Source organism: Neopelma chrysocephalum, unplaced genomic scaffold, assembly GCF_003984885.1.
Source record: "Neopelma chrysocephalum unplaced genomic scaffold, ASM398488v2 Primary Assembly neopelma1_86, whole genome shotgun sequence".
Lineage (NCBI taxonomy): Eukaryota > Metazoa > Chordata > Aves > Passeriformes > Pipridae > Neopelma > Neopelma chrysocephalum.
In genome coordinates, this window is record NW_020897748.1 from 4,736,328 (window position 1) to 4,763,753 (window position 27,426).

General features: G+C 40.3%; 1 protein-coding gene across 5 annotated transcripts in view; it reads right to left on the minus strand.

Annotated features, from left to right (window-relative positions):
• Positions 1–13,669, minus strand: part of MATN2 (matrilin 2) — a 75,224-nt gene extending 61,555 nt beyond the window's left edge. For all 5 annotated transcript variants that reach the window (XM_027692352.1, XM_027692353.1, XM_027692349.1 and 2 more), the window contains exons 1-2: positions 13,568–13,669; positions 4,721–4,882 (exon numbers count right to left, since the gene is read on the minus strand). In XM_027692352.1, coding sequence (XP_027548153.1) covers positions 4,721–4,882; positions 13,568–13,652 — 247 coding nt within the window. In that variant the 5' untranslated portion in view covers positions 13,653–13,669. The remainder of the gene's footprint in view (positions 1–4,720; positions 4,883–13,567) is intronic.
• Between the last annotated feature and the right edge of the window lie 13,757 nt (positions 13,670–27,426).

A 27,426-nucleotide genomic window follows, 5' to 3' on the forward strand; every position in this document is an offset into this window, starting at 1 on the left:
CCCCCAGTATTACACCAGTATAGAATGTCAAACACATTATGTACTTATTAAATTCTGACTTTAATTGCAATAGAGACTTCAGTTACAACAATTCTACTTAACATGTCTGAGGACAAAAAACTTGGCAAGGCTGCATTTATGTGAAGAAATAACACATACACACATATGTTGAGGCTGTGAATGAGTTTCTTACAGCACTTATCAACCCATGTTGGGTCAACAGTCCACAGTAGCAGAATTTAGAGATCTCTGGCCAGCTCTTAGTACATAAATGTACAACAAATTCAACCAAAACTAAACAAGAATTTTATCTGCACTCCACAGAAGCATCAGGGGTTGGACTCACTTTTGTCATGTATTTTTCCCTCTGATTTGCTGCTAAAATAACTAAGAATGGTTAAACTGATGAAGATACATACACTCAAGTTTAAGAACTTGGTTCGATATAAGAATGCCTGGAATAATTTTAACTGACTGTAGCAAGTGATTTACAAATTTAGTGAGCACTCTATGTACTTCATTTTACTTCTCTTCATATTATTAGATGAATAACATACATACAACTAAGAGATAAATCATTGTATATTTTGTTGCAAAATATAATTTAACACAGACAGGGACATTCATGTTAAGCAGCAGCTTCCACTGAACAAGAGCCAAGTACATATCTTTCTTGGCTTCCTTCCCCTCTGTTTTAATTTTGTGCAGTGTCAGTTAATCTCTTGTAGTTTCTTCTGGTATCATGAAGTATCTAAAGAAATGCCCCCCCAAATTAGCTTTTCTCCTCACATAAATAGCTATTTTCAAAAACAGGTAGCTGCATGTTTTATATTGCTAAAGAACAGAAAGAATGTTATTGCTTAGAATAGTATTCTACTGCTTATTCAATTATTTCCATGCATCCATTACAAACCATTCCAAAGAAATATGTCTCCATGAAATGAAATACGTCAGTTTACAAGAACAGAGTTCATCAAGAAAAAACCCCAAACACAAAAACTTGTGGGTTTTTTCACAATGCTGAAATTTTGCTTCGCTTGTTTTATAATAAATGATTAAGACACAGTAGATCCTAGGTCCCAAATCCGCTTCAGTAAAAAAAGCCCATAACATTAAACATCAAAAAAGTGCTCCATCTTGCAAGCGCTGAATACATGTTGCTTCCAAACATGGAACCTGTTGTGCTGTGCACTTCTGACTGTGGCCTTGAAAACACAGTATGGAAATTGCCACTGTGGACAACTGACTCAGCTCTTCGTCAGTCTGTTTAGGTGCAGAAGTCCATTTCATCGTATCTGAAGGGAATCAGCTAATGTAGCTTACATGATTTTATCCTTTTAACAGTGTAGCAAGTATATTACTGCTTTTCTTTAGTTTCCAAAAAGCAATGCTAAGCTGGTAAACTTAGCCATCCTGGTGTAATCTAACAAAGCAGCTGTGCTCAACAGGAACAATGATTTTGTCTTTGAACTGGGTAAAAACTCCTCAGAGCTCTCTCAAAGCCTTTAAAAGAGAAGATTCTAAAACAAAAAATTATTTTCCTTTAATGAATCGGGATAAGGTCAAAGATCCAAACTCGGGATAAAATTACTGATAAGGGGAAAGAGAAGGCAAAATTTAGTGTATATGTCATGTAAGGGTAGAGGTGACTGCCCTCCACTACAGGAAAGACAAATGGAGCATCCAATTTCTTTCTGTTTTCCACAAGATCTTACACAACTATGGAAATAATCCTTTAAAACATACATTACCATACACCTACTTAAAACAGTGTCTTCCAGCAATCTAATACAAATTCTTTTACTACTTGAAATACGTGTATATTTTCTAATATGCATCTCTAATATGTTGCAAGAAAGACTTAAAAAAATGTTGAAAATCAATTAATTTGGCACAATTGACAAGTTTTTAATACTTGGAAGTCTGATTCAGTGTTTAAAGAAAGAAAAACCTGCAAAGCAGTTTGGCTTTCAAGGGCCATATAGAGGGTGTTCCAAAAAATTGATGTTCAATCGATCTTTGTACAGAATATTTCAGATCTTTAATGGAAATTGTTAGCTATAGCAAAAATAGTTTTATACAACAACAAGCAAGGCAAAGATCTGCCAAATTAAAACCACACACGCTGAGATTTAGTTGCAAGACTGAGGATAAGAAAAAAATATGTCTTTTCACACAGTTTTTCATTCTTTCTGAAGCATTTGTTACAATGTATAGGCTATTAGCCCTAACACAACAATTAAAAAATCTAAGAAGCATGGCTGATGAAAAATTAAATCCTCCTAAAGCTGGATTTTTCATCCATTCCATTTTGCTTATTTATCTTGTCAGTTTCCTGGAGCAAGGACTTTTACTTCTGCCCATGGACAGTACTGGTATTTTACCAGTAAATAGTTAGAACAGCAGTACGCTTTTGTTTTAAAAATTGGTGAAATGAAGAAAAAAGGAATAAAATTATTTTAATACTACTATACTTACATAGCATAATCCTTCATTTTAGTCCTATAAACTTTTTAGACTGAAAAAAGAGACATCTACCAAAAAAACCCTCAAGCCCCAAACTAAACTTTCATTACTTTTCCAGGTACCTGTTGGTTCTTTGCAGCTATATTGCTCCCTTTTGCCTGCCAACCAAGTCTTTTCACTACAGCAGCAATTGTCATCACCACTAGTACTTACAAAATGCATATTATATAGAATGAGACAACTTCTAATCCTGGCTAAATTGCTGGAATTCTGGAGTGATTTTATCAAGTCAATAGACTTGATGTCACCGAGATCATGGTTTGGTCCCGTTTTTTTCCATGTCATTTAAGGAACACTACAGCTTTCCAGCAGAGTGGCATGCATTTTACATATTCTGTTCTTCACAGAGAAGAACATTTTTACCATGCCCCTGTTTCTACAGATGGCTAAATCTGAAGTAGGTGACCTAATTTATTGAAACAGAATCCAAGGCCCAAGGGTCTGACTCCAAACTGCCACGTACTTTTATGGGCTGGATCAGAGAATGTCCGAAGTTTCTTGCATCATTTAACGTCTTGAAAAGGTTCTTTTAGCTACAGCTGCCAGAACTGTTTGCATCCTTCACATGCCAAACTGAGTAGGGATCCAGAAGTTTCCAAATGTAGGGACCAGAAATGTCTTGACTTTTGAAAGGAGAAATAAATAATTTAATCTATTCATTTTGCTTTATATTGAGTGCTAATCTTTTTAATATATTTTCCACTATTTAAAATATGAAAAAGAGGCTATAAAATCAATTTAAAAATCACAGGGAAAAAAGGCAAGCTGAGAAATGGGACACTTTCTTCACATAACATCTTGCCTTTGCACTCATTTTCTAGAGAGGTTTCTAGAGAGGGCAGTTTATTTCTTAAAGTAATAAGCTCAGGGTATTTGCTGGGAACCATCATATATTCAGGAAGAGCTGCTATATAATCACATTTAGAAAGTTTTAGATTTTTATTAAGTAAGGTGTGAGTGTGGGTATTTATCTTTGCTGTTCTATATCCACATTTTTTGGTCAGTTGGATCTCCAGACCTTTGGCTTTCAGCCAGCAGTTGCAGAACCACAAGTGTTTCAAGACTGCGTATATTAGTTTTGAGAAAGATGAATAAGAAATGGAAATCTGTTGTCATTTGTTTTAAATTTGTGCTATAGGAATTGAAAACCAATATTTTAAAGTTAACAGATTATGAATGGTACTTCATGGAATTTTACATGATTTAAAGGACTACATTTTGTATGGAGAAGAGTTTCACAGATGAAACTTGGTGCTCCCAAGCTCTGTCACCCATTCTCCCAAGTTCTGGCTTGCTTTCCTCTTCTTTCTTCCCAGTATTACCTTCTGCAAGACATTTCACCTTCCTCATGTTCACCTAGGTTAAGTGACCTTTATGGAGAGGCATCTCCCAGTGGCTGGAGAGAGGTATCTGATTAGATCTACTGTTGATGTGAATCATTAATCCCTAATGATAGGCTGTGTTTAGACCTCATCCATGCTGTGTTTTCATAATCTGACAATTACTTTAAACAAAGAACAAAAGAAAGTTATTCTAAGTCACAAACTGTTAGGAGATGAAAAAGCTGACCAGCAGACTGCTTGATAACATATAGGTGATGATCAACAAGAGAGAGATGAACCTTATATTTTAAAATACAGCAGCCACAAGCTAAAACTGATAGATTCTGTCCTCAGATTTTTGGCAAAAGATGAAAAATGTGCTACTCATTATAAATAAAATAAACCTGACAAAATGAAGGGATGAGCATGTAATTAGCAACGTAACGACAAGCCTCATTTCAATAGCCACAGATTTCCATTCAATCATCTTTACACACATCACAAACATACAGATAGCTAAAACTTTCTGGCATGGTAAAAGCACATTTGACAGAACCTCCATGGACCAACATGTATTTTCTCTAAACACTGAAAATACGGGCTTTTTTTTTTTAATAGGCCAACAGTCCTATAACAAACATTTATTTCATACCGCTTACATAAAGTAAATGTAGTACCCCAAAAGTAAACACCTTCTTTCAACAGCTGCTAACTGGTCAACAAATTTTATTATATTCCTGCTGGCAAATGAAAATCTCCTTTTTATTATAAACTAATTCAGCCAAGGTTTGGCCAGCTGCTTATGCCTTTTATTTGTATTTGAGATAGCTTTTGGTAGTGGAGTTTGGGGGGTTTTTTTGTGTGTAACTTACCTAGTAGAGATTGTGTGTTAACATCCCTTCTTCGAGTGAAACGTCTTCCAGGGAGATCTTTTGCCATGACAGTGGAAAGCAGAGTGTATGCAAATAGCAGAAAGAAGCATGCAATCATTTTCTTCATCTTCAAGAAACAGAGGGACATTAAAGGATGTGAAACTGCAACAGAGGAGAGAAGGGGATAAGCTCTTCAATTACATAAAAAGATATACTTAGCCTTGTCAGCCACCCAGTAGCATTGCTTTGCTTCCATCACATACAAATATGCAGAATAGTCATGGAATAATACCTATAACCTCAAGAAATAAGATCTACATAATAAAGCAGTTGGCAGTCCCTGCACAGCATTTATAAGTATTGTTATGTGAAGTTCATAGTCAACATCTACAACCATTCATAGTAATCAAGTATTTTGAAAGCGAAAAAAGGAACTTTGTTTCAGTCAGCCTGCCAGCATAAATGGGTTTGAGTGGGACACAAATATATTTTTGTTATTCCATTCAGCACTCTGTTGCATTTTTTTCAGAAGTTTAATGATTCTTGTAGTCTGAGGCATTCTTGCTTCAGAAAAGCTTGGAGAATTAAAATAGAGAGAAGAAAATATATTTCAGAAACAGCAACTATAAATGTGAACCGGTGACAGCTCATGCTTCCTTTTCAGAAGACAGTCCATGGTTGCTAACATGGATGAATGAATCTTGTTTACTGGACTAGACTCCTAAGGATTGGCAAGGAGCTTGCCATAGGTTCTGGAAAAGTTTTGTCATACAGAAGAACAAATTGACAGGCAAAATTCTCACACTAAGGATCTTGTTAATGCACCATAAAAAGCCATGGCTGAGTCTGCCCACAACAGAAAACAAAAACTGACATGCTAGAGGCTCATTTTCTGGCTATGTTCCTGTTGATGGCTTCCTCAGATGGAGATTCCTTCTACCTTCACCGGAAACTTTATTATTGCATTTGTGAAGACAGCATCCCAGATGAGCTAGATTCAGCCTTGGAACTGCTCTTGCGATGAAGCTTAGTCAAGAGCTCCCCTAGGTGTGCAAGAGATGGATAAAACTACCCACTTTCTCAACACAGAACTGTTCTAGCTGAAACTGAGTGTAACTTCTGAAGCAGCGCAAATTTTAACAGTAATTCTTGGTGAAGTAAATAAGATGTTGAAAACAATTTTAACAGGATCCTAAACCTGACAAGCAGATATGTAACAGAAGGCAACTAAATGCGCCATTTCAGAAAAATAATTTCTTTTCTTTCCCGCTATGAGGTATTCACTGGCAGAAAAGAAAATACTGATTAAATATTTTCTCTCTACTAAAGGTATTTTATACATCATTCTTTACTCTGTCCCACACAACCATTACATATTAATCTATTTTTCCTTTTGTGTATCTTACTCAGCCACCACAAATGCAAACACAATGTTCTGGTGCATATGCCAGAGAATAAAATGAGTCTTTGCACTCAAAATGCCCAGCCTTGCTTCAATGTTTAATAGTGTCCAGTAACATGCAATATATGATTTAAGGACATTCAGACTAGGAAAGAGATGTAAATACCTGGTGCTCATAAAAATGGCCACCAAAAAAAATTAAATATTTGCAGCCCTAGGAGCATGGACACCAGGATGGTACTATTGGTAGAGTTTTTACAGTGCTCTAGTCAGAAACAGATGGACACCAGAAACAGCACACACCACCGGAAATGGGACTAAATTTTGCTGGAGGCAACAGCTGTTACTGATGGAGATTACGAACAAAATCTTCTTGCAGGTCATCTCCTCACTTCTCAGAACATCAACACATACGGGGCTGTACAAGAGGGTCTCCTCTCACTCTGGCCTGTCCCTTCAGCACATGAGGCAAATGGACCTCAAGAATACATGCCAGTTCTAGTACCAATGTTTTAGAAAGACCAAAACCATGCTCAGAGAGCTAAGGAGTGTAGAGAAATACGCTCCTTACAAGGCTGTCACAGGAACCCAGCAGGAACAGACTGTTTAAGAGGGCTATCTGGCTACTACCTAGTTATCAGTGTCCTAACTCACCCCTCCTTTCTATCCATCCTAAACAGCTGTGAAGATGGCACTAAACTCTAAGTAAAGCCATCTTGCCTGTTCGTGGTGGCACCTTAATGGAGAGTCAATGATAACGTGGCAGGAGAGCCTTCACAACATGCTGTTGAACCAGTAACAGTATGTCAAAGGAAATGGTGATAAAGAAGTGTCTCAGGACAGTCCCACCCCAAACTAAACTCCCTTACATTCTGTCACTTCACATACTTTATACCTTTGTAGCAATTTTTGATATTGGGTCACAGTTTCAAATTCACTAGGCTCACAACTGTCCACAAGACAGTTTGCTGTGACTTGAAGTGTTTGAATTCTGTTAGGAAAATGTTTATATAGCATGCAAATATCATATTAGCTGACCATATAAATCAAAATGCCTACACAATTATTCATTAGCTGTTGTTGAATTCTGAAATACATTAAAGTGGTAAATTTTCAATTTTGTGTGATTTTTACTAGTCCCTTTAAAAAGTAAGGCTGGGTGTACTAAAGAAACAGAACCACTGAATAACATACTGTTCAATAGTATTTAATTTTGATTCAGAAACCTTAGATCCTTAGATCTCATTATCTTTACCAGTCTGATAATCAGAAAATAAATTTACTAACGGTTCCACCAAAAAAGATCCAACTCTTGCTAAAAAAAATCCATTATGAACACACTCCTACCCTCATAGTTTTCTAAAATACCGTGATCAGAGAAAGCGATGCTTAACAGAGAAGAGCTTCAGTTGCCTCATCTTAAAAAAATTAATTATAATCTAAAATAAAAATAAAAATTAAATTGCATCCATTTTCCATAAGAAGAAAAAAACCCCAAACAAGCCCAAGTTTCCAAACCAAAGGCTGTATATGTGATAAAATACACTGCTACCACTGATCCAAGCCTCTCACCCTTTCATCCACACTGAAATCTTCTGTGCTGCTTTCCTGAGGTGATGACAGCCCGAACTTGTGTGCTTTGTTCTAGTTCCAGGTACATATTTGTGCCTAGTGCTGCTTGCATTTTTACATGACCAGTTTGTATTGGGGTTGCATGGCTGCTCCACACACAGTCCTCCCATGGTTCTCTGTTTATCTTCTGGGTCTTCTGCAAGGTTCCCTGTCTTCACTCGAGAATATGGATGGTGTTTGCTGCACCACATTTGGTATTTAACACCTCATTTCCCAGCAGGCTAAGCCAGGCTGCTGGCACAGCCCTCTGTAGCTTCACATTGCTGGCTAACCCTTGCTCTACCAGCTGAGAACACTTTCCCAAAGTACCAAACTTACAAGTCATATTTTTGTGGCTACCTGAGGAATATCTTTCAAGCACTTTGATTCTAGCTGTCACACCAGGAGTATTCAGCATTATACCATTGGGAACCAACTCCCCTGGGTAGATCCAAGACCAAGTCACTGTAAGACAAACATCCTGAACACCTCCAAATAAAAAAGACTGCAAGAGGAGGTGTGGGAATCCATGGGGCCTTAACAGGTTGAGCACAGATGCACCATCTTTCACTGCTCCACTCTTCTACCCATGGTGACAGGAAGAAGAGGGTCCCATGCAAGGCTTTCACAGCAACTTTGGAGTAGCTGCTGCGCTGGACACGTGAAGAAGCTCCTAACAGAGAACAGACAACTGCTGCTCACAGAGATACAATCTGGTGAGGGCTGCTTGCAATATCTGCAGCTGTCTTGAAGAAGTTTGGTATAAAGGAGGAGATTCTCCCAGAAGATGGCAAGTAAATAGACAGGCTCTCTGTTCTTTTCAGGCTTCCCTTGCTCCCTAACTGGCTGCTAGTCAAGAGCTGAATATTGCCATGGTGTTTTCTTATCAATATTACCTGTGCTTACTTATCCATATACCCTTGCATCAGGGTAATTTTTCTGATGCACTGTTATGGATTTTCAACTTTCCTGAACTACAATGTAAGAAGACTGAAAAATAAAATTGAGATTTCATCTTTAAAATACCTATTTCCTTTGTTGGACAGTAGTGAAACAACATAAGCCCATTTCTATGCTTTCAAGTATCTTTCTGTGGAATTCTCCTCGTAAGGGGTTGATAGCTGTTTTGGACAGAGACTCTACTGAATATTCAGTGTGGTGATAAAACAATGACCTTCTTCACTGCATGGTGCAGCTTATTAATATTTGTCCCCTCAATGTGATAACTCTTACATAATATCAAGGGAGAAGAGATGATTTGTGGCTCATGCTGAAGGCAGTGTCCTTCCATCTCTTACACCATTTCAGGAAAACTTCTTTTACAGAAAATCAGGAAACCCTCCCAGTGACCTGAAAGACCACCTTTTTTTGCTCAGGTACCTTAAAATTGTACCTGTGCTTGCTAAGCAGAAAGAAATTGGAAAACTAGGGTAGTAATATGTTTCAGCTCATGCTTCCTGCTCCTCTGGGTGGTCTCCCTCCCCGTCTTGCAGTACAAGTTCCCTTCCAAGGCTAAATCAGAACATGAACTCCCCAAACCCCTACCTCTCCACTTTCCTAGCTGCCACCAAAACTGGCATAATGCACAGAAGGGGAAGTTCTCAGCAGTTACATGGAATATCAACACCTTTAGTATCTGCAAATAGTATCCCCTCTCTTGAATCCTACACAAATTTTCCTCATAGGTGGAAGTGAATTGGAAGTCAAAAAAAGCACCAGAGACAGCAGTTATTACCACTACAGAAGCTGCCTTCACCTTTTCTTGTTTCATAATTAAGAGAGCCATTTACTTTCATTAAGATGCCAGCAGATCTAACTTCAGTGGTTTTAAGTTATAAAGAACACAAGTGCATAGAAGAGAAACCATTTTGAAGTTCTTTCAGCACTCTTTATTATCCACCCATTTCTAAGATAACAGGAAACTGGTCAAATACGAAGCTTTTACTAAAGTTAGAGGAACTACAAGCAATCCATAGAAGTCAATAAAATCACTGTCTGTGTCCCCAAGTTAGCAAGCAGAGCGAGCTACTTGGAAAAACAAACAAGCTCTTATTACATCAAAGCCACAAAATACTTCATTCTCATTCCCATCATCTCAGAAATTAAGGACTGCAGGCACTGTAAACCCCTGTTAACTATCAGTTACAACATGTTCCACGATACTTCACTATCCACAAGCCAGCACATGCATTACTAGTTCATTACTTATTAAAATCACTCTGTGTGGCACAGGCATCAGAACATAGAGTATTAATAATTTCCTCTGTCTTTCTGGACCAGTTGCTGACACAGGTATTTTCTAGTTCTGAATAATAGCCACAGAGCCCAACAGGGTCCAATATCATATAACATCTGTTCCTAGCCATGCAGGTTTTTGTGGGAGCAGCTGGCCACAATCAGGAGGATGATATTTAGCACATTAGAAAGAAGCACCATCTTGCCTTCATCCTTACAGAGGAGCACTCTACTGTCACCCTGTTCCCTCAAGTGATGGACTGGATTTTCTGTGACTCCTTGTTGCATAAGGAGGGCTTCACTAGGCTCAGCAGCACAGGACAGGTAGACCTACTCTAAATCATGTCTGTCAAGTTTATCTCGCCAATACAGTTAAATCATGAAGAAGAAACCAGTTTGCAGATGCTCTAAGCTTCTTAATTCCTCACCTGCTGCTCAACCCTGATGGCAGGCACTCTGTACACATGAGACCATGAACCTATCCACCACTGCACCGTGTCCTGCAAAGCAGCAGAGCAGTACTCATATGTTAACACATTCTTTACCTCTTTTTAGGGGGTTAACTTTGGCCATTCATGCTGTCAGCAGTATCAGATGAACCTGGGAAACTCATTATCTAAAAGTCAATTAGTAATTCTGGTATATTCTGAGACAGCCAACCCAGATGCAAACAGCTTTCATAGCAGCACAGCAAGCCACTACAACAATAAAAATAACCATTGACTTGGCAACATCAGTGTTCAGACAGTACAAATAACCTGAATCCGCAGTAGATTTAGGATCATAAGTTGTGTACTCCAGTGCAAGAACACTGGGACAAATTCTTTGCATGGGTCCAGGAAGCTTCGTTGCCACACATTGTTTTGTATCTGCAGAAGGGCACAATCCTAGTATGTGATAGCAATTTGTCTGTTCCAGACATGTCTGCATAGTGATGGGAACACTAACCTTTGTTTCCTATGCTTCCATATGGTCCTCCTCATCCAGCACGTATTCCTCCTTTGGCAACTGAAAGGATATTCCAGTGCTTTCTGTACTGAGAGATTCCCCTGCCTTGCACAGCAAGGGCTGCAGCTAAAACTCCGTAAGTACCTAATCATTCCAGCTGTGGCTACAAAAGCCCACAAATGAGTTGTATCCTGGACTAATAAAATCAAATGTGACAGTGGACTAAACTAACTTAGATTTTGAAACATCAAAGGGAAGACCTAAAATATATTAAAGAGCAGTTCCTAGAAGGGGAGGTCAATGACATTTGGAAGCCAGGCAAATATTCCCACAAACCCAGCACGGTACATGACAACCATATGCAGAGCATAGCTGAAGGTGCTACAGGATACAGGAGGACAACCACATTCTGGAAGCTGTCAGAAGAGTGTTAGGGATGGGGCAAGAACAGCTTGCCTATCCAAGCACAGAGGTAGGATAAGCACACACGTAGTGATGAGCATACACAAAAAAAATACAGCATATCAGAAAGAATAAGAGATCAGCATTAAATTTTATTGTGAGGTGTAAATATCATGGTAATACTTTTACGCAATGGACCATTATCTAAAGGACTTAAAGTGTATGTAGTACTTGTATATGTAGTACATGTATAATACAATTTTCTACATCTCTATGGAAATGAAGAACATTTAGGGATCTATTACTTAATTTTAAGCCATTCATCTAAATGACACATATACTTCCTGATATCAGTGTTGTAAAATGAATAACTACGAAATTATTTAGGTCAGAGAGAACCTCTGTAAGCCGTCAGGTCCAGATGAGCTGAAGCTGACGACTATTTCAGTAATTTCAGAAACTCACCACATAAAAGTTAATGGTGGTGCTATTGAACAGTACACCCACAGTATGATTTACTCTGCGTATTTTCCAGTGGTCAGACAACAAGCTCTAGAAGTGAGAATTCTTATTTTATGACAGCATCAATCTCCATGTTATGATTTTCCTCAGTTGCCACTTGGACAATAGACCTTTTCATTATCTTGTTCTTTTGAGGAAGACTCATTCGCATTTTGTGGTACTGAATCTGATCTAGACATCAGAGTTTCCACTAAGTTCCCAGAAGAGTAGCATGGGAAAACTGAGAAAGTTCACTTTTACCAGACGAGTAGATACTTAAATTAAAGTATATATTATATGACATATGATACGTGTGGGCTGCTTACATTTGTCTCTGTGAACGACACTCACAAACCATAATAGACTGTTAACTGCAAGAAGAAAGATTTTTTAAAAAAGAAAAAAAGGACACAATAGTTCTGAAACTTATTTGAAAAGTCACACTGACCCCAGTACTAGCACCAGTGTAAACCAATAATCTGAGGATTAAAACCACTCCATTCCAAATACTCTTTGGTCATAATGAAAACACTAACAATGTACAATGCATAAAATGAGTTTGTTAGTGATATCCACATTATAAGTAAATAGTGCTTGGTTGTTTTATCCTCCTATGGAGATGGTTTATAAGGCAAAGGAGAGTATTTAGATCTGATTAGCCTTTCCCTAGTTTGCCTGGACTGACTAAAACATCTTTTACCATCACAGCTGGGTCCTTGGGACATAAGCGCTAGAATGTGCATCACTTGTTCATGAGAAATCCCAGTGAAGTCAGTGGAAAGACTCACATAAAGTAATTAGGTGTGAATACTGAGTGCAAGATGGAGGATCTTACCTGCTGCTTTGTGTATCAAAGTGCTGCATTTTCTGAAGACATAAAATAAATTAAATTTAATTTGATGAATATAATTAAAATCACAGTGATACACAGTACATGAAGAAAAGTTTAGAAAATCTGCTGCTTGAAGCTGACACATCAATATGAAAAATGTAATACTCCAAAATCATTCTGTAAATTTTGTAGGATTTAATGGAAAAGCTATATGTGTATTTTATTAAGCTCTTGATTTAAGGAGAATTTTGGATGGAATACAGTTTAATAATTTCTTCTGAGGTAGTCAGCTGTCTGACAGAAGCACAGCTATTAACATGTGACACGGCATGTCACCTTTTTAGATCTCAGTCAGGATCATTCACCCTTTGAATGATGGTCCTAAAAGCAAACTCAAGCATTAAGGAAGTATGACATAAATCAGTAGGTTGCATTCTTCCATCTCAGTCAACACTCAACTACTGTTTAGCAGTGATAGAGGCCAGTCTGACACAGAAGGAACTGTCTTCTGAAACAGAAATATGTGGTCATTAAAGATGCCACGATAATTTTTATCAGATTAATGAGCACCATCTAGGTTGGGTTTCCAGGGTAAGTACATTACACGAAGCAAACTGCTCCCCATTTCTCTCATCTCCAGCACACGCGGTGCTCTCAGGAAGCCTGGGCAACTCCAGCCCTGCGCGTCACAGGTGACAACTCCAGCACAGAGCTGCCTGCGGGGTACCTGGCACGGGGATAAGCTGCATCCTGTCCTACTGCGAGCTGGTAAAGACACCTGCAGGCTACTCACTAACATGTTTCGGTAAAGTTCGGCTGCGATTCTGCACTGACTTAAAAATACAGTGAGATTTTTTTCCGATAGACTGCGGCATGCACGGGGAAGAGGGTAGATGGGGAGTTTGCTCAGACTCACGCAGTCCAAAAAAAAGGGAAACCTTCCTCCTGCGGCTGCAGCACGAGCAGCAAACCCACTCCAGCGGAACCCAGCAAGCGAACATCCCACCGAGACGCAGACGCCGCCGCGGCCCCTCGTCTCGGCCTCCCGTTCCCCACGGGGCCCCCGCCGCCCGCGGGGCCCTCCCCGACCGCCCCCCATTCGGAGGGGCCCCCGGGGCAGGGCCGCTCGTCTGCGAGCCGGGGCCCCGGGGCGGGGGTGGCCGCCGGCTGTGCCGCGACCCGCGGTGTCAGCGGTGCCGAGCCCGACGGGCGGCGCGGGGCAAGGCGGGGGTGCGGTGCCCGCGGATCGCGGTGCCCGCGGGCGCCGGGGACCCGCCTGGCGGGCGGGAGAGGCGAGGCGAGGCGGGGCAGGGCGGGCGGCAGAGCCGGGCTTACCTGCGGGGCTGGCGGGGCCGCTCCGCTCGGCGCGGGCAGCGGCGGCGGCCGGGAGCGAGCGCGGAGCCTCCTCCCCCCGGCGCGGCCCCGGACGGCGCTCCCCCGCCCGCCCCCCGGGAGCAGCAGCCTCCCGCCAGCCCCGTCCCGAGTGGCACTGTCGTACCGGGGAGAGGGAAAATGGGGAGTCCTACTAGGGAGACACCGACCGCCCTGCGCGGAGTTTCAGAGCCGGTGCGGCCCCGGCAGGAGCCGCGGGTGGCCGGGCTGCTCTCTCCGCAGCCGCCTCCGGCGTCAGGGACGCGGCCCCTCTCTTTCCCACCCGCTCCGTGAGAGGGACGCAAGCTGTCCTCCCGCTCCCTCCTGCCTGTCGTGAAGGAAGAGACGCGATCGACGGCCCTGGTGGGACAGGGTCCGTCGGCCCCACGCCTTCCCGCCTGATGCCGGGGGACGCGGGACCTGCTCCCTCTCTCCAGCCCCGGCAGGGACAGGGGCTGGCAGCCCCTCGGGGCTCCCATTCCCGCGCACCTCGGCCCCGCAGCCAGTTCCTCCCTGCGCTGTGCCGGGTGGCGAGGGGCTCCTGCAGCCCTGAGGAGCAGTGCCTGCCGCCGCCGAGGGGGCTTTCCTGCAGCGGGGCCGTGGGGTCCCTGCTAGAGGAAAGCGGTGCGGTTTTGGCCAGCGCATCCTTCCCCGGCCTGCGCCGTGCTCCCAAGGCCGGGCCCGCGCTGCCTTCCAGGGAAGCCGACCAAGGGAAACGCCGGGGAATGGAAATCCCATTCCCCGCGCGGAGGACCCGCGGGCCAAGGCAAACAGTCCCTGGTGAATCATGCGGTGTCTGCCACCGCGGCGAGCCAGTGGGAGCCTCCGTCGAGGAAAATGCTGAGAGAGGTGCGAGTTAAATGGGCCGAGTAGCAGAGGCCATCAGCTGTCACAACAGCGGCACAGTCAGTAGTCCAGGTGGAAAAAGCTGAGTGTGGGGTTTATATAAACATTTAAGGTGCTATTGTATCTGAAAAAGAAAAAATAAATTTCCTGCTTTGTTCCCAAGCAATTGTTTCCTGGAAAAAAACAACAGTGAAAGCCATGCAAATGGCAGAGGTGAGCCGGACTCACTGTCACTGTCCAACAGGAAAGAGATAAATTGCCGAGCCATGACAATACCAGTGCATCCCATACCAGATGGATTCAAGAGAGGAGATTTGTCCCCCTCAAAGTTGTTGGGATAGTGAGCAATTCTGGCAATCAACAGAGCAAATTTGTGTAAGTTTTGTAAGGCACAATTAATTGTCTGTGAGGTGGGTGTACAAAATCTAATCCCTAAAAAGATGTAGATAACAAGAAAATCTCAAACTGAAAGGGGACAGATTCATGTAATCTTTAATTCTGAGCACTGGCTCCTGAACCTTTTCTTGAGAAAAGGGAAAAATTAAAAATGCAGATGAGCATTGATAGACATTATAGCAAACCCAGCAGAGCCAAGTGCATAACAATTCAGCCATTCTGCTTCATCCTTGTAATGTAGCATAGAATGAGGCCCCAAACACAGTCCTTATTAATGCTCTATCATCTTACAATACAGAATCTGTACTTTCATTTCAGTGTGCTGTGGCTTGAGGCATCAGCTGAGTTGCCAGAGGAAGACAAAAGGCAGGAGAAGAAAGTGTTGTGGTAAGAGGATCATGTGACTGCCCAGAGGCGTTCTAGTGGCTTCAGCTCCAACTTACACATAAGAGATCCCAACACTAGCTCTTCCCAGGGGCCATGCAGTCTGCAGCTCTTGGCAGGTTGAACACATGGAAGATCAAAAGAAGGGGTATGATAGCAGTGAGTCAGCACAAGGCATCTATTTTTTTTTCATAAGAGACAGCATAGAAGATGGGGGGAATTTTATTTGACTTTAATAATCAACTTTGGTATTTATTTAATACCATACCGAAGGACTATGTATTCCCCACCTTACAGAGTCTCAGTCTCTTTGCCACTTGTCCTTTCTCAAATGATGAGCCTCTGTCCTCCACAGTGTGACTTCTTTTCGATTTAGGAGAGACATTGTTCAGTCTGTCAACATTTAGTAGGATGGATAGAAGATGTATAGTAAGAAAAAGCTGGAGGCTTCTATCAAACTGTGCTCTGCAGGCAATTACTAAGCTTGGAGATTGCTAACTGGATACCTCAGGCTTTGAGTCCTCTCTTTCTTTTCTTGGCTTCTCTTAGTGCCTGGAAGGATTGCTCTCAGTCTGGAAGAAACTCCCAGTGATGTAGGCTGCTTTTGAGTTATCACAGGCAACCACATAATGTAAAAATCATATTTGAGAAACTATGTTTCATCTTATAAGCAGGTGTTTTGGTAAAGCAGTGAATTGATTTTCTTTCTGCTGTAAAAGGACTGTTTTCAGACCTCTCTGGTAGTTAGACACTTCTTACTAATTTCCAGTCTAAATGTATTTATGGCCATTTTATACTTGTTTCCTAGTACCAAAATTGTCTTTCAACTTAAACAACCTATTTTGTTCTCCCAGGCTTGCCTCCCCAGTGCATTTAGTAACAACAATAATTTTCTCTTTCAGCTTTTACTCTTGTTTTACTCAACAAGCAAGTTCTTGCTGTGTATGTGCTGAGCTGGTTCCTGTGGGTGTGTGTGGCAGAATTGAACTCAATATGCCTTACAAGCTCTCTCCAGATCATTTCTATTTATTGAAAGTACTTTTGATGTGGTCAAGGATGTCATTATCATTTTCGGTAGTCACGGTACCATTGATGGCCAATGGGCATCTCTGTGTTCAGTTTATATGTGCAGCTTCACCTGTTTGCCAGTGGATAAATCCTTTCTAATATATGATCTTGAGGGTCTCTTCCAACCTTGATGATTCTGTGATTTTATAATATGGTATTTCATCTCTAGAGACCCCTGGTGGCCTAGTGGTTAGCGTGCAGGACTTTCACTGCTGCGACCACGGGTTCGAGTCCCCGGTCTGGCCTGATGGAGGTCGTTAGCCCTGTGTGGCCATCCATCTATGAGAAGGACACTCTAAACAAACCTACGTCCTGAGGACCTCACTGCCATTGTCCAAGCTTGCTTGGCCCCAGCAGATGAACCTTAGGATTAAAGAGTGGGCTCAGTTCAGCGCAGGCTGTGTCTCACCTAAAAAATCCATTGCGCAGGCTGGAAAGGTAAAAAGACCTTTCCCCAAATCTTCGTTCGCGAAGATGGGCCATTATTTCATCTCTTATAGTTCTTCTATTTTTTCAGTTTCTAACTAGTATTCTTGATTATACTTATCATAGATAATAAAGAAGATAATTGATTTTTCTTTGTTTTGGGTTTCCTTTGGGTTGGATTCAGTAGCAGTATTAGAAGTATCCTTTCACTACCTAATCATGTTTAATTCAGCTACAAACCATACTAAGGTTACTACAGATCTCTTTGGCATCTCATACTTTTTCTTTTACTACAGTTTTGCTTTGATGCCTTTTTCTGTGAAATAACATCTTACATTTGGATGGAGGACTTTTTTTCCCACATTAATAGGTACACATTAAATTATTTTTAATATCTAGTAGTATTTTCAAGAAGCCTTTCATCCTTTGTCCTTTCACTACAACTTATTTTTCAAAATTTTCTTACTCTTCAGTCTTAAAAGCACAGTGATCTGGTGAAGATCCAAAACACTGGCAAATGCCACCACCACCAGTGATGGTAAGCATGTTTTGGAGAGTTCTCAAGTTAAATTTTTTTTACTTCAGGTATAACAGAAGATTCATCATATGAGACTATGATGCTGAACCTAGAGATGCTGAACACCATCAGTGGAGATTTTCTTTAGGTCACTTCCCACCTAAATTTTTCCATAATACTGTCATTCAGTGCATTACTCACAAAACTGATAATAGAACACAGGTCTGCTTGGGGAAACAGATTTTGTCAAAATACCCTTTTTTCTTTCTTTTAAATGGGCTATGAAGTGGATCAATATGGCGTCAAGTGTAAACATTATACATTTGGACATTTCTTAGGCACTGATATAACACAATATTTTGACTAGGGAACTATAATGGTATAGCAACAGCATTGCACATATGAAATAGATTGTAAAACACATGATAAATCTCAGCTGTATGTAAGCAAAGAACACTCGGTGAGTGTGTTTCAAGAGAAATTCTGCAAGGATAAGTTTTTTTACTCCATAGCGCTCTAAATTCTTTATCCACTACATTAAAGAGAGCATATTCTTTTTGGCTACACCTTAAAGCTGTGAATAATTCAAGCAGAATGTTTAGAAAACCTTGGAATGGGATAGCAAAGAGCTGAAAGACTCATTAGAGAACTGGAAAATATGCCATCAAGTGAAAAATTCAAGAAATGCTTTTAATAACTCAGATTAAGGAGGTGACTTAAGGGCACCATATGAGGGACAAAACCTCAGTAAAAGGTGTCTTCAATGCAGCCAACAGCAGTGTAACAGCACTTAATGATAGAAAGCTGCAGATAGAAAAATCAGATGAGAAACAGGCTCGTTTTTCTACATCTCCATCCTTCATATTTGATAACATTTTGTAAGGGATTTTTTTTCTCCTTGGCAATTTTTTTGAGTAATAAAGGACTGTTGTAAGGCAATCCATAAATTAATTCAGAAATTAATCAATGTAGGGTTATTCTTTATCTTTTGTTATGTAGAAGGCTCAAAAAAGAACTTGTGCTTAATTCCAAAACCGATGTCTAGACAGCACGTTCAATAGTTGCCCAATCTTCAGCTTGCTCAGTTTCACTGCCCTCTTGGTGCCTGCGCTTCTGCATTGCGGAACAAGTTTTCTCCAATATGTGGAGCTTGGCATTCACTTCCTGCCTGGGCCCCAGAGGGATCTGATACGGAGAAAGGCACCACCAGTTTGGACAGGGCTGAGCAGGCTGATGCCCACCTCATGCACAAGCCCCCTGCAGCCGTTCAGCCTCCTGAGTTCCTCTGTGTGCTCTTACAACACATCCAGCACAAACCGGCAGAAATCTGCTGCTCACAAAAGGCAGAAGTGGCTCCCAGTGCCAGTCCCGGTGCCAGGACAGTCCTAGGTGCAGGCGTGGCTTGGCTGTTGCTACCTGCTGTTGGCACAGAGGCTTGGAGCATCTGTCCTTTGAAGTGTGCCTGAGAGCAAGAACAGGGTGACCAGCACAAGGACGTGCAGAGAGCCAGACAGATCACCACCCCTTCTTGGCTCCCAAGGTCCTGTGCACAGCCCTGGCAGCAAGAACTAGACTTCTTGTCTTCTAGGTGTTGCAACAAAGGGAATTAACATCTATATTTCCTTATGCGCCAAGTTTTACTGGGGCAATTGCTACAAACATAGGTGTTGCAGGGCCAAACTTTCTGGAGTCAAATATTTTTTAAGTTTATGATTTTTTTAAGAAACCACCAAAACCTCTAAACATGCATTTAGTTTGAAGGCCATGAGTAATCTCCTTTAAATCTAAATTCAGTGCAGTGTTTGGTGCCTCCAATTATCTCCTCAAAATGGTTCATCAGTCAGACTTAACTGGAGGGCAGCATCATAGCTGTACCACGACCAAAAGAAAAGATGTATGCAACATTTAATGAACATCAAAGTTTTTTGTATATGTACATATATATGTATATATATATTCTGTATATTAATATAATATATGATATATATTACACATACAATGCATATTAAAACATTATCATAATAGCTTTTTAATAGAACATATTTCATCTGGGATATCCAGAGCCAGGCAAGTTTCATTAATTATACTTTTTGTATTAACTTTTTCTTTTAAATACAGACCAGCTTATGTGTTTAGATACTGCATTCTTGTTGATACCTGCTACAAGACAATCTGCTTCTTTTTAAAGTAGCAGTCATCACCTAATTTCATTAAAGAGGAAATGTCAGGAGCCACAGCAGTGACAGATCAGGCAGGTATTTGTGCTGCAAATGATATCACAAAAGCACCCAGGGATCTGACTGGAGTGGCTACCATTTGGTTGCTTGGCATCTGAAACACTAAATTTTAAATATTGATGTAATTTTATTTTTTTTTAATCTTTGATCTACACAGTTTTGAATGAGCACCATTGGGTCAAGAGCCAGATTGCCTAAATTCTGCCAAAGTTGTAGTTCAGATGGTATTTGGGTGCCTATTTCGAGCACAACACAGATATTACATAAGATTAATGAAGAACCTTGCTATTTCACTTAAGATCCAGACATGTGAAAATTCAAACATATTACTATGTTTAGAATATTTTTCCTTGTGCAAGGTCTGATTTAGAGCAAGCATTTTGCATGCTTTCTGGATCATGTTGTAAGATCTAAGTTGGGTTCCTTGTATACGTGAACTAAATTTTGTCCCTAGACCTGAGTAAGAAAATATTGTCTTGGATTCTGAAGGAGAGAGAGTTGAATTTAAGCATCGTATGGCTTAAGTCACCAAGGGAAAAGCTGAAAATGCAATTTTACTGATCATATGTTCAAAGTTACAACAAAAGTAAAGCCTGTGAATGTACTTGGCAGAGTGGCAAACCCAGGAAAATTTTTCAGCTAGTTAAAGTAGGTGAGTGCTGTCTGCAGATGAATTCAGTATGTATTTTATCAACAGCATATAACTTCATTGAGTCCTGCCCCTGATGATATCATATATTAAATTTTTTTCACTAGTAAACATTACCCAGTCTGGATGGCAATCATAAGCTGCCACACAGTTCTGAGGAAAATGAAGAAAAGTTGTAACCTATATATAAGGCAAATGCTTCCTTTTCACGTACCCACTGCGAGAGTTCTCATTTTCTTCTTCTGAAACATTTAAAGAGCCAAATGGGGTTTCCAAGAGAATTTCAATAGGAAGAACTTTGTTAATTGCAATATCTGGACCTCAACAATCAAAACGTTTGCATTCTGTCCATTTCTCTGAGTCATTGAGGATGACTTCAGCTGCTATCCATAGCAACCAGAAAGATGGAAGTCTGCAATGGTACAGAGACAGCAAGGCAAAAAGGCTGATCTGAGCCTGTATGTCCAGCCATGCACCCCAGTGAGTTATTTGCCTTTTTCACATGCCTTGAGAATATGAAGTGATTCTTAGAATTAGGTACAAAGCCAGTCAAGATTCTAATCCTCAAAAATCTGGAAATGAAACACAGCAAAATCAAGAGGGAAGTGTGGGAAAAAAGTGCAAGCTCTTTACAAAGTCCTTCAAACCCTTCATTCTGTTTCAGTTCCCCTTGTTTTATATGTATATAATGAAGTTCACAAACAGTGAACTGTGAACAGAACTGTGCAATTCATGTATCATCAGTCCATCACTAACACTGAGGATGGCCCTTTTTACCACTAGTGAGAAATAAACACTTTGTCATTACATCTTTGTTTGAGTCTTTACTGTATTTGCTTTTAACCAGCAACACATTCCTGGAATTATGGAAAGTGGCAGCTGAACACAAAGGATTCATGTAAGAAAACAGTATGTGTTTTCAAAATATCTGTCTCCTAATTTCTTTTTGAGGCTATATAATGTACCATGTACAAATTAGGATCATGTAAGTGTCAAGCAGGTGGCTAGCTACAGCAAGAGACACTCAAAACAGCAAAGAAAAGAGAGCACATCTTAAGTAGAACATGCTTGTGGATGTAGCAAAAGGATAATGTTTTTAGGGGTATGATGAGATAGAGCATATTATCTATTCACTTCTTCAGGAAAAAAGATTAGATTTAGCCTTGAACCCTATATCCTTATCTTTTATTTAAGTGATTTTATGTGATAAAAATGGAGAATCATAAGGTAATTGACAACTACTGACCAACTGTAACATACCTGCTTTACATGACAGAAGTTTGAACCACAACAGACATCTTACCAAAAAAAAAAAAAAGTGTCCTGTCTTTTTTTACAAAAAAAAAGTAGAGAAAGAAAGGCTTGATATAGCTTTACTTTCAAGCTATCTGAAAAACCCACTGTAACTATAAGGAACTTGCAGTCTACTTTTTCTAAGATACCAAGTACCTGCTGATCCAGAACTCCAGGAGTCAATGGAGACTTTCATTTCAGTGAGCACTGGGCCCAGGAAGGGCCATCTCTTCTAATTATATAATTAAGACTGGTGCTTCAACTGATAGACCCCAATTTGCATATGCATTGCAAACTCTGCTTGATTAATTGCAGTACAGTGTGGTTGATAAAACCTATAGGTTAGTATTGGGTTAGTATTACATATACATTCCGCAGTTCCAATCACAAGGCTGTCAGATACAAACTTTTAAAGTGATTTAAAAATTATGGCTAATAAAGACACTTAGTAGCACAACAACATTATGATCTTGTTTATAAGCACTTCAAACCTTGCATGTCAATAAATCAAAAGCTGAATTCCTCCACTGACAAAAGCCATAAAATTTTTATTGCTCTAACAACCATTTTTTAAAATTAGATCTCATTTTTTCTTGTTTGCAACAGAAACCAACAAAATGTCTGTCTAGGCCTTTGAGAAACCTGTCTTGCTTCTGCTTGTCTAACCAGTGCTAAAATTTTTGCTATCTATAAATATTTTATTACAGTCAATACAGATAAGGGCAGGATAATAAGCAAGAGCTGCAGGAACTACAGTCAAGGGAGACATGAACCTCAAAACATATTCCCATCAAGGAGAGAAGACAATTTCCATCCCAGCACAGGTATCATACCAAATTGAAAAGTAATAAATACCTTAGACCATCATGATTTGTACAAATTCCATCTCAGCTTCTATTCTGATCCAAGTAGTAGTAAAGACTTCAGAACAAACATTGAAACAAAAAAATAATTAAAGGTGTTGCAAAACATGAACAGGTGATAAATGTAAGGTTAGTTTCTCAGGATTAAGTTATGCTCATCTAACCTGGGTTTGTTTTGGGGTTTTTTTGTTTAGGCAAAGGAAATGCAGTAGATCTAATTTGTCTGCATTTCAGAAAAGCATTGCCACAGAGGAAATTTCTAATTGACAAAGGAACTAGCAGAAGGAATGTGAGCTACGTAGGGACCTAGCTCATGGCCAGAAAAGATATCATATGTTAGGTGTATGTAGACATCCCAAACACAATCAGGGATCACATCTTGAAACTTTCACAGCTTGTGACATTATCTGGTCTCAGAACCCCTGAGACAAAGCTGTATTTCCTCAAACATTTACCTCCCTCCTTTTCTCAGACACCTCTTTTTGTAGCTCATCCTCTGACTGCTCATGTAAAATGAACTGGCCCTGGCTCCACTGGGACTGTGCTGCTGGTTCAGCCTCTTGTAAAAGGCCACAGATAAGGCAGCTCACATCTAAATGTTGCTGCTCTACAGCTGCACAGTGGCAATTGTGGAACCATGTGTCTTCTATTGCTTGGTGCTAACAGGAGTGCAACAGTACAGAGGAGTTTTTCTGAGCTTCCCTTTTTCACAGGGGGTCTACTTTTCTAGGCCCCTGGAGTGTTTACAGTGTCTGTTCAGGGTAATGACACGTTACTTTTATTTGAACCTTATTTTTTCAAACTACAGTGTCAGAACTTTTTAACCAGGCTGAAAAATTGAATTGCAAAGAGAGGTAAAAGCAACCAAAGATAGAGATGTATTATGTTGTGCTTTGGGCTTTTTTCCCCCTGACAATTCAGAGGATAAAAAAACACAAAGAAAATATATATTTGAAACAGAAACCAGCAAGATCCTGAGATGAACATGTGGCCACATACACCTTGAGTAAATATTTGTATTTAAAAGGAAAACATAAACATTAAAAATAAGCAAACTTCAGTATTTTTGATAAATAAATGCCCAGAACTACTGTATCAAACAGTCTGGTTCTTTAAAAGCATTTTGAACTTCTGTAGTTGCTTTTTCCTTATGAGAAGCAAAGCAGCAGGATCTCACAATAGCAGGAAATTTAAGCTGGCCTGTGCAACTGATATAGCTAATTTCATCCTTGTCTCTAATGCAATGAGGGACATGAAACTCATTCAATTTTTCTAATGATTTGATGGGGAGAAGACTTTATAAACTCACAAAATATAAGTATTTGTAACTAACTGTCAGCTTTTGCCTTTACTTTCACTGCCTTTACTGTCCCAGGTGAGTGCATCTGATACTGCCAAGAATGACCACATTCATATAAATAGTATCCATCTCCCAGAGTGTCCCACTAATTTATTGTTTATCTATTGGTCTTAATCTGGTGTACTGGTCATACACAAAACATAACTGTAAAGGTAATTGTCTGTCCAGTAACTTTTTCTCCGTAAGAGACAGAGTACCCATCTGTGTACTCTTATTAGAATGGTATCTGTATTTTGAAGAACACCTTGCCCATCCTGGCACTGAATGTTCTCAGAAGATTTGATGTTAAAAGTCTACCCATGTCAGACCTGTCTCTAATTGCATGCTTGTCCCTGCTCTCATGAAGGGACCTCAGTGGGGAGCTTAGGAGAAGGAAACAGTTTCAATATTACATGGAAAAGATGGAATCTAAAAAAAATAAATATCAACCCCTTCAAAAAATAGAAATATTTAGATACCTGGGCAAAATTTATATTAAAACAGAAGCCTGTTAAAATTATTAGCAGGATGCACTTAGGTATTGTAATGGAGCCCAGGTTCTGGGCTAAAAAACTGTGTGTGGCTCATCTCTGCTATTGCTGGTCATGTTGACCTCAAAGAGCAAACAGAAGTACTCTGAAATGCCTGCAGAGAATCTGCTGTGCTGCAGCTCCCTCTCTCTGAGTAGCTTCACAGCTTCTCTGTCCCTGCTGGCTAGCAAGCTTCTCATGTAAGCCAGGTAAAAAGCCCTGCTGCAGCCCTGATTCATCTCCTTGATGTTTATTCAGCTTTCCGAGTGACCCTGTGTCCTCCGCTCAGACTAATTAGTTAAATCCAGCTCTGGCTACAAAGTACAAACATTTAATTACTTTCCAAAAACTCTCCTGCCTGAAAGGTTTGAATAATCTGAAAGAAAGAAAAAAACTAATTTACTACATTGAATTTCACAGAAGCGCTTCATTAAAATAAACTACTGTTGTAATTATTTGTCTAGGGTGTAGTTGTAGAACTGCCTTTTTGCTTTGAAATAACTTCGTATTTACTGGCTGGGTGACAATGAGGCTTTCACTCCCATTGCTAGAGTATCCTCTTCTGCTGTAGGTAGACGCAGGCTGCAGGCAGAAGGTCACAGATCTGTCTTCCACACCCTGCTGAGCTATTTAGCTGAAAAACTGGCTACATTGCAGAACCATTCTGGTCAAACCCATGGGTGTGGAGACATCATCTACAAATACCAGTGTCTTTCTCTGAAAGAACGTTAATCCTGATTTATCAGAGCCAAGCCTCCCTTTTTATGGCTGCTGTTTTGGATTTCTCAGAGCTGGGAACCGAGATAGTGCTGGAACATCTCTGAAGTGATAGGTACTGAAATTTTGCAAGGATTGCTTTTTTGTGGTATCTGACTGCAGTTTCTGCAGCTAATAGAGACAGATAAATGGGAAGGATATAACCTGGCTCCAGAGAAGCAGCATCTAAAGAGAGCACCCTCTATGGAGAGAACATCTATGAAGAGCAGTCTCTAAAGATATAATTTAACCCCAGAGGAGCAGATTGGAGTCTTCTGTCTAACTAGATAGTTTGGCAGGAATTTAACCAATACTCCTTTTGGTTTAGAAATATAAATTCGTAGATGTCTTTGCCTTACAACAAGTAAGAACAATGCATCATCTACTCCAGTGATAAACTGTGAAACAGAGCTGGTCTAAAAGCTAATATAACAGGTTACAGGCACAATTATATTTCCTCCAAACCACAGCAGAGGAAAATGAAAGAGCACATAAGCCAACCAATATTGTAGCAGTGAACCTGTCAATGCAATGGCATCTGTGTGCTGCTTAAAGGATGTACACGAATATTGCCTTCCTATGTTCTGTTCCTGTTGCTGCTCCTCTTTCCATTCTGCCCTTAGCAGTAGCCAAATCTTCCATCTTGCACATTCCAAGCACCAGTGTGCAGCCTCATTAATACTAGCAAAAAATTGTCAAAATTGTCCATGGTGTCCCTAGCTGCTACACTTTGGCCAACAAGGTAGCAGTGAGAAATGCCCTATTATGAAAGCACAGTATTTGGAATTTGTTTGGAATTTGTTGACCAGCTATCATTTCCTCCACTTCCTTGCCAAGCTTTTCTCTGGCTGTAAATTGATCTAACATGGCCTTTGCTAACATATCAAGTCTGGATTGTTTTTACCAACCAGATGTTTTCCCAAAGTACAGACAGTCTAACATCTAAAATAATGGTTGTTAATAATTGTTTTAGAAAATTTAATGTACTTACAAGCATGAGTGCCACACTGTTGGGTCACCACTACAAATTCCTCTTCGCTTTCTCCAATACAATGTATAGATGAGTGTACAATGAAGGGAAACCACATTGTTTAATCAGGAATAAAAGAATCAGGCACAGATGAGTGAAATGGCCTTTGTGCCTTAGCATGTGTAGGATTTGTGAAGCCTGCAATGCCTTGTAACAGATTTTTTTTTTTTAAAGAGGTTTCCACAAAAGACCTACTTATATTTCTGATACTATCAAAGTTTAGATTCCTGCTTGGTGGTTTTGGCCCCATATTTATGATGTTCCATGTCAACATTCCCTGAAAATATTTTCTTTCCAATCCTAAATTACTAAAAGTTATTAATAAAACCGCTATATTAGAGTTTCAGATTTAAAAACAGGAGAGAACGCCAGTAAGCACATGCTCCTAATATCTGGGAGAAAGGAAAAAATGCATGGAATATTGGAAAAAACACAGTTAGGAGCAAGCAGTTCCCAAAGCACAGAAACTTAAGAAGCCAAGTTTTTAATGGATTTCTGTGTCACAGATGACTATTAAAAATGAATTACAGAAAAGTTGTGGTGTGAGTTCCTCAGGATTAGACATGGAAATGGAGAATGAATCCAACATCTGAGGATAAAAAACCTTCAGCTGGAGTTCGTGTCTCTTCACGTAACCCACAGAATCTCTTTTTTCTTTGGGAATTTGGGAATTCATCTCTCAGGGGAATCCTCTCATAGGTCACCAGAAATGAACTTATATTACATTATCTGTTACCTCCTACCCAGTTATTTACCATGTGTGCAAGAATGCCATGGTTTTGATACCATAACCTTCCTGCCTTCTTTAACTCATATTGGACCGAACCCAAGAGGAGTCCTGGCAGGACACATTATACTTGCACTTACGCACGTATGGGGTGTGTGAAGACGTCTTGATGCTTTATTAAGACAAGCTAAAGTCTAAAGCAAATTCGTGTGAATTAGCACAACATTATCCCTATTATGATGTGGAGAAAAAGAAGTCTCAGCTTTCGGTGTAGCTCAGTTTAGCCCTGTTCTGTATCACACACAGATCTAGAAAACTGCCTGCAGTTCTGGACAATGAACTA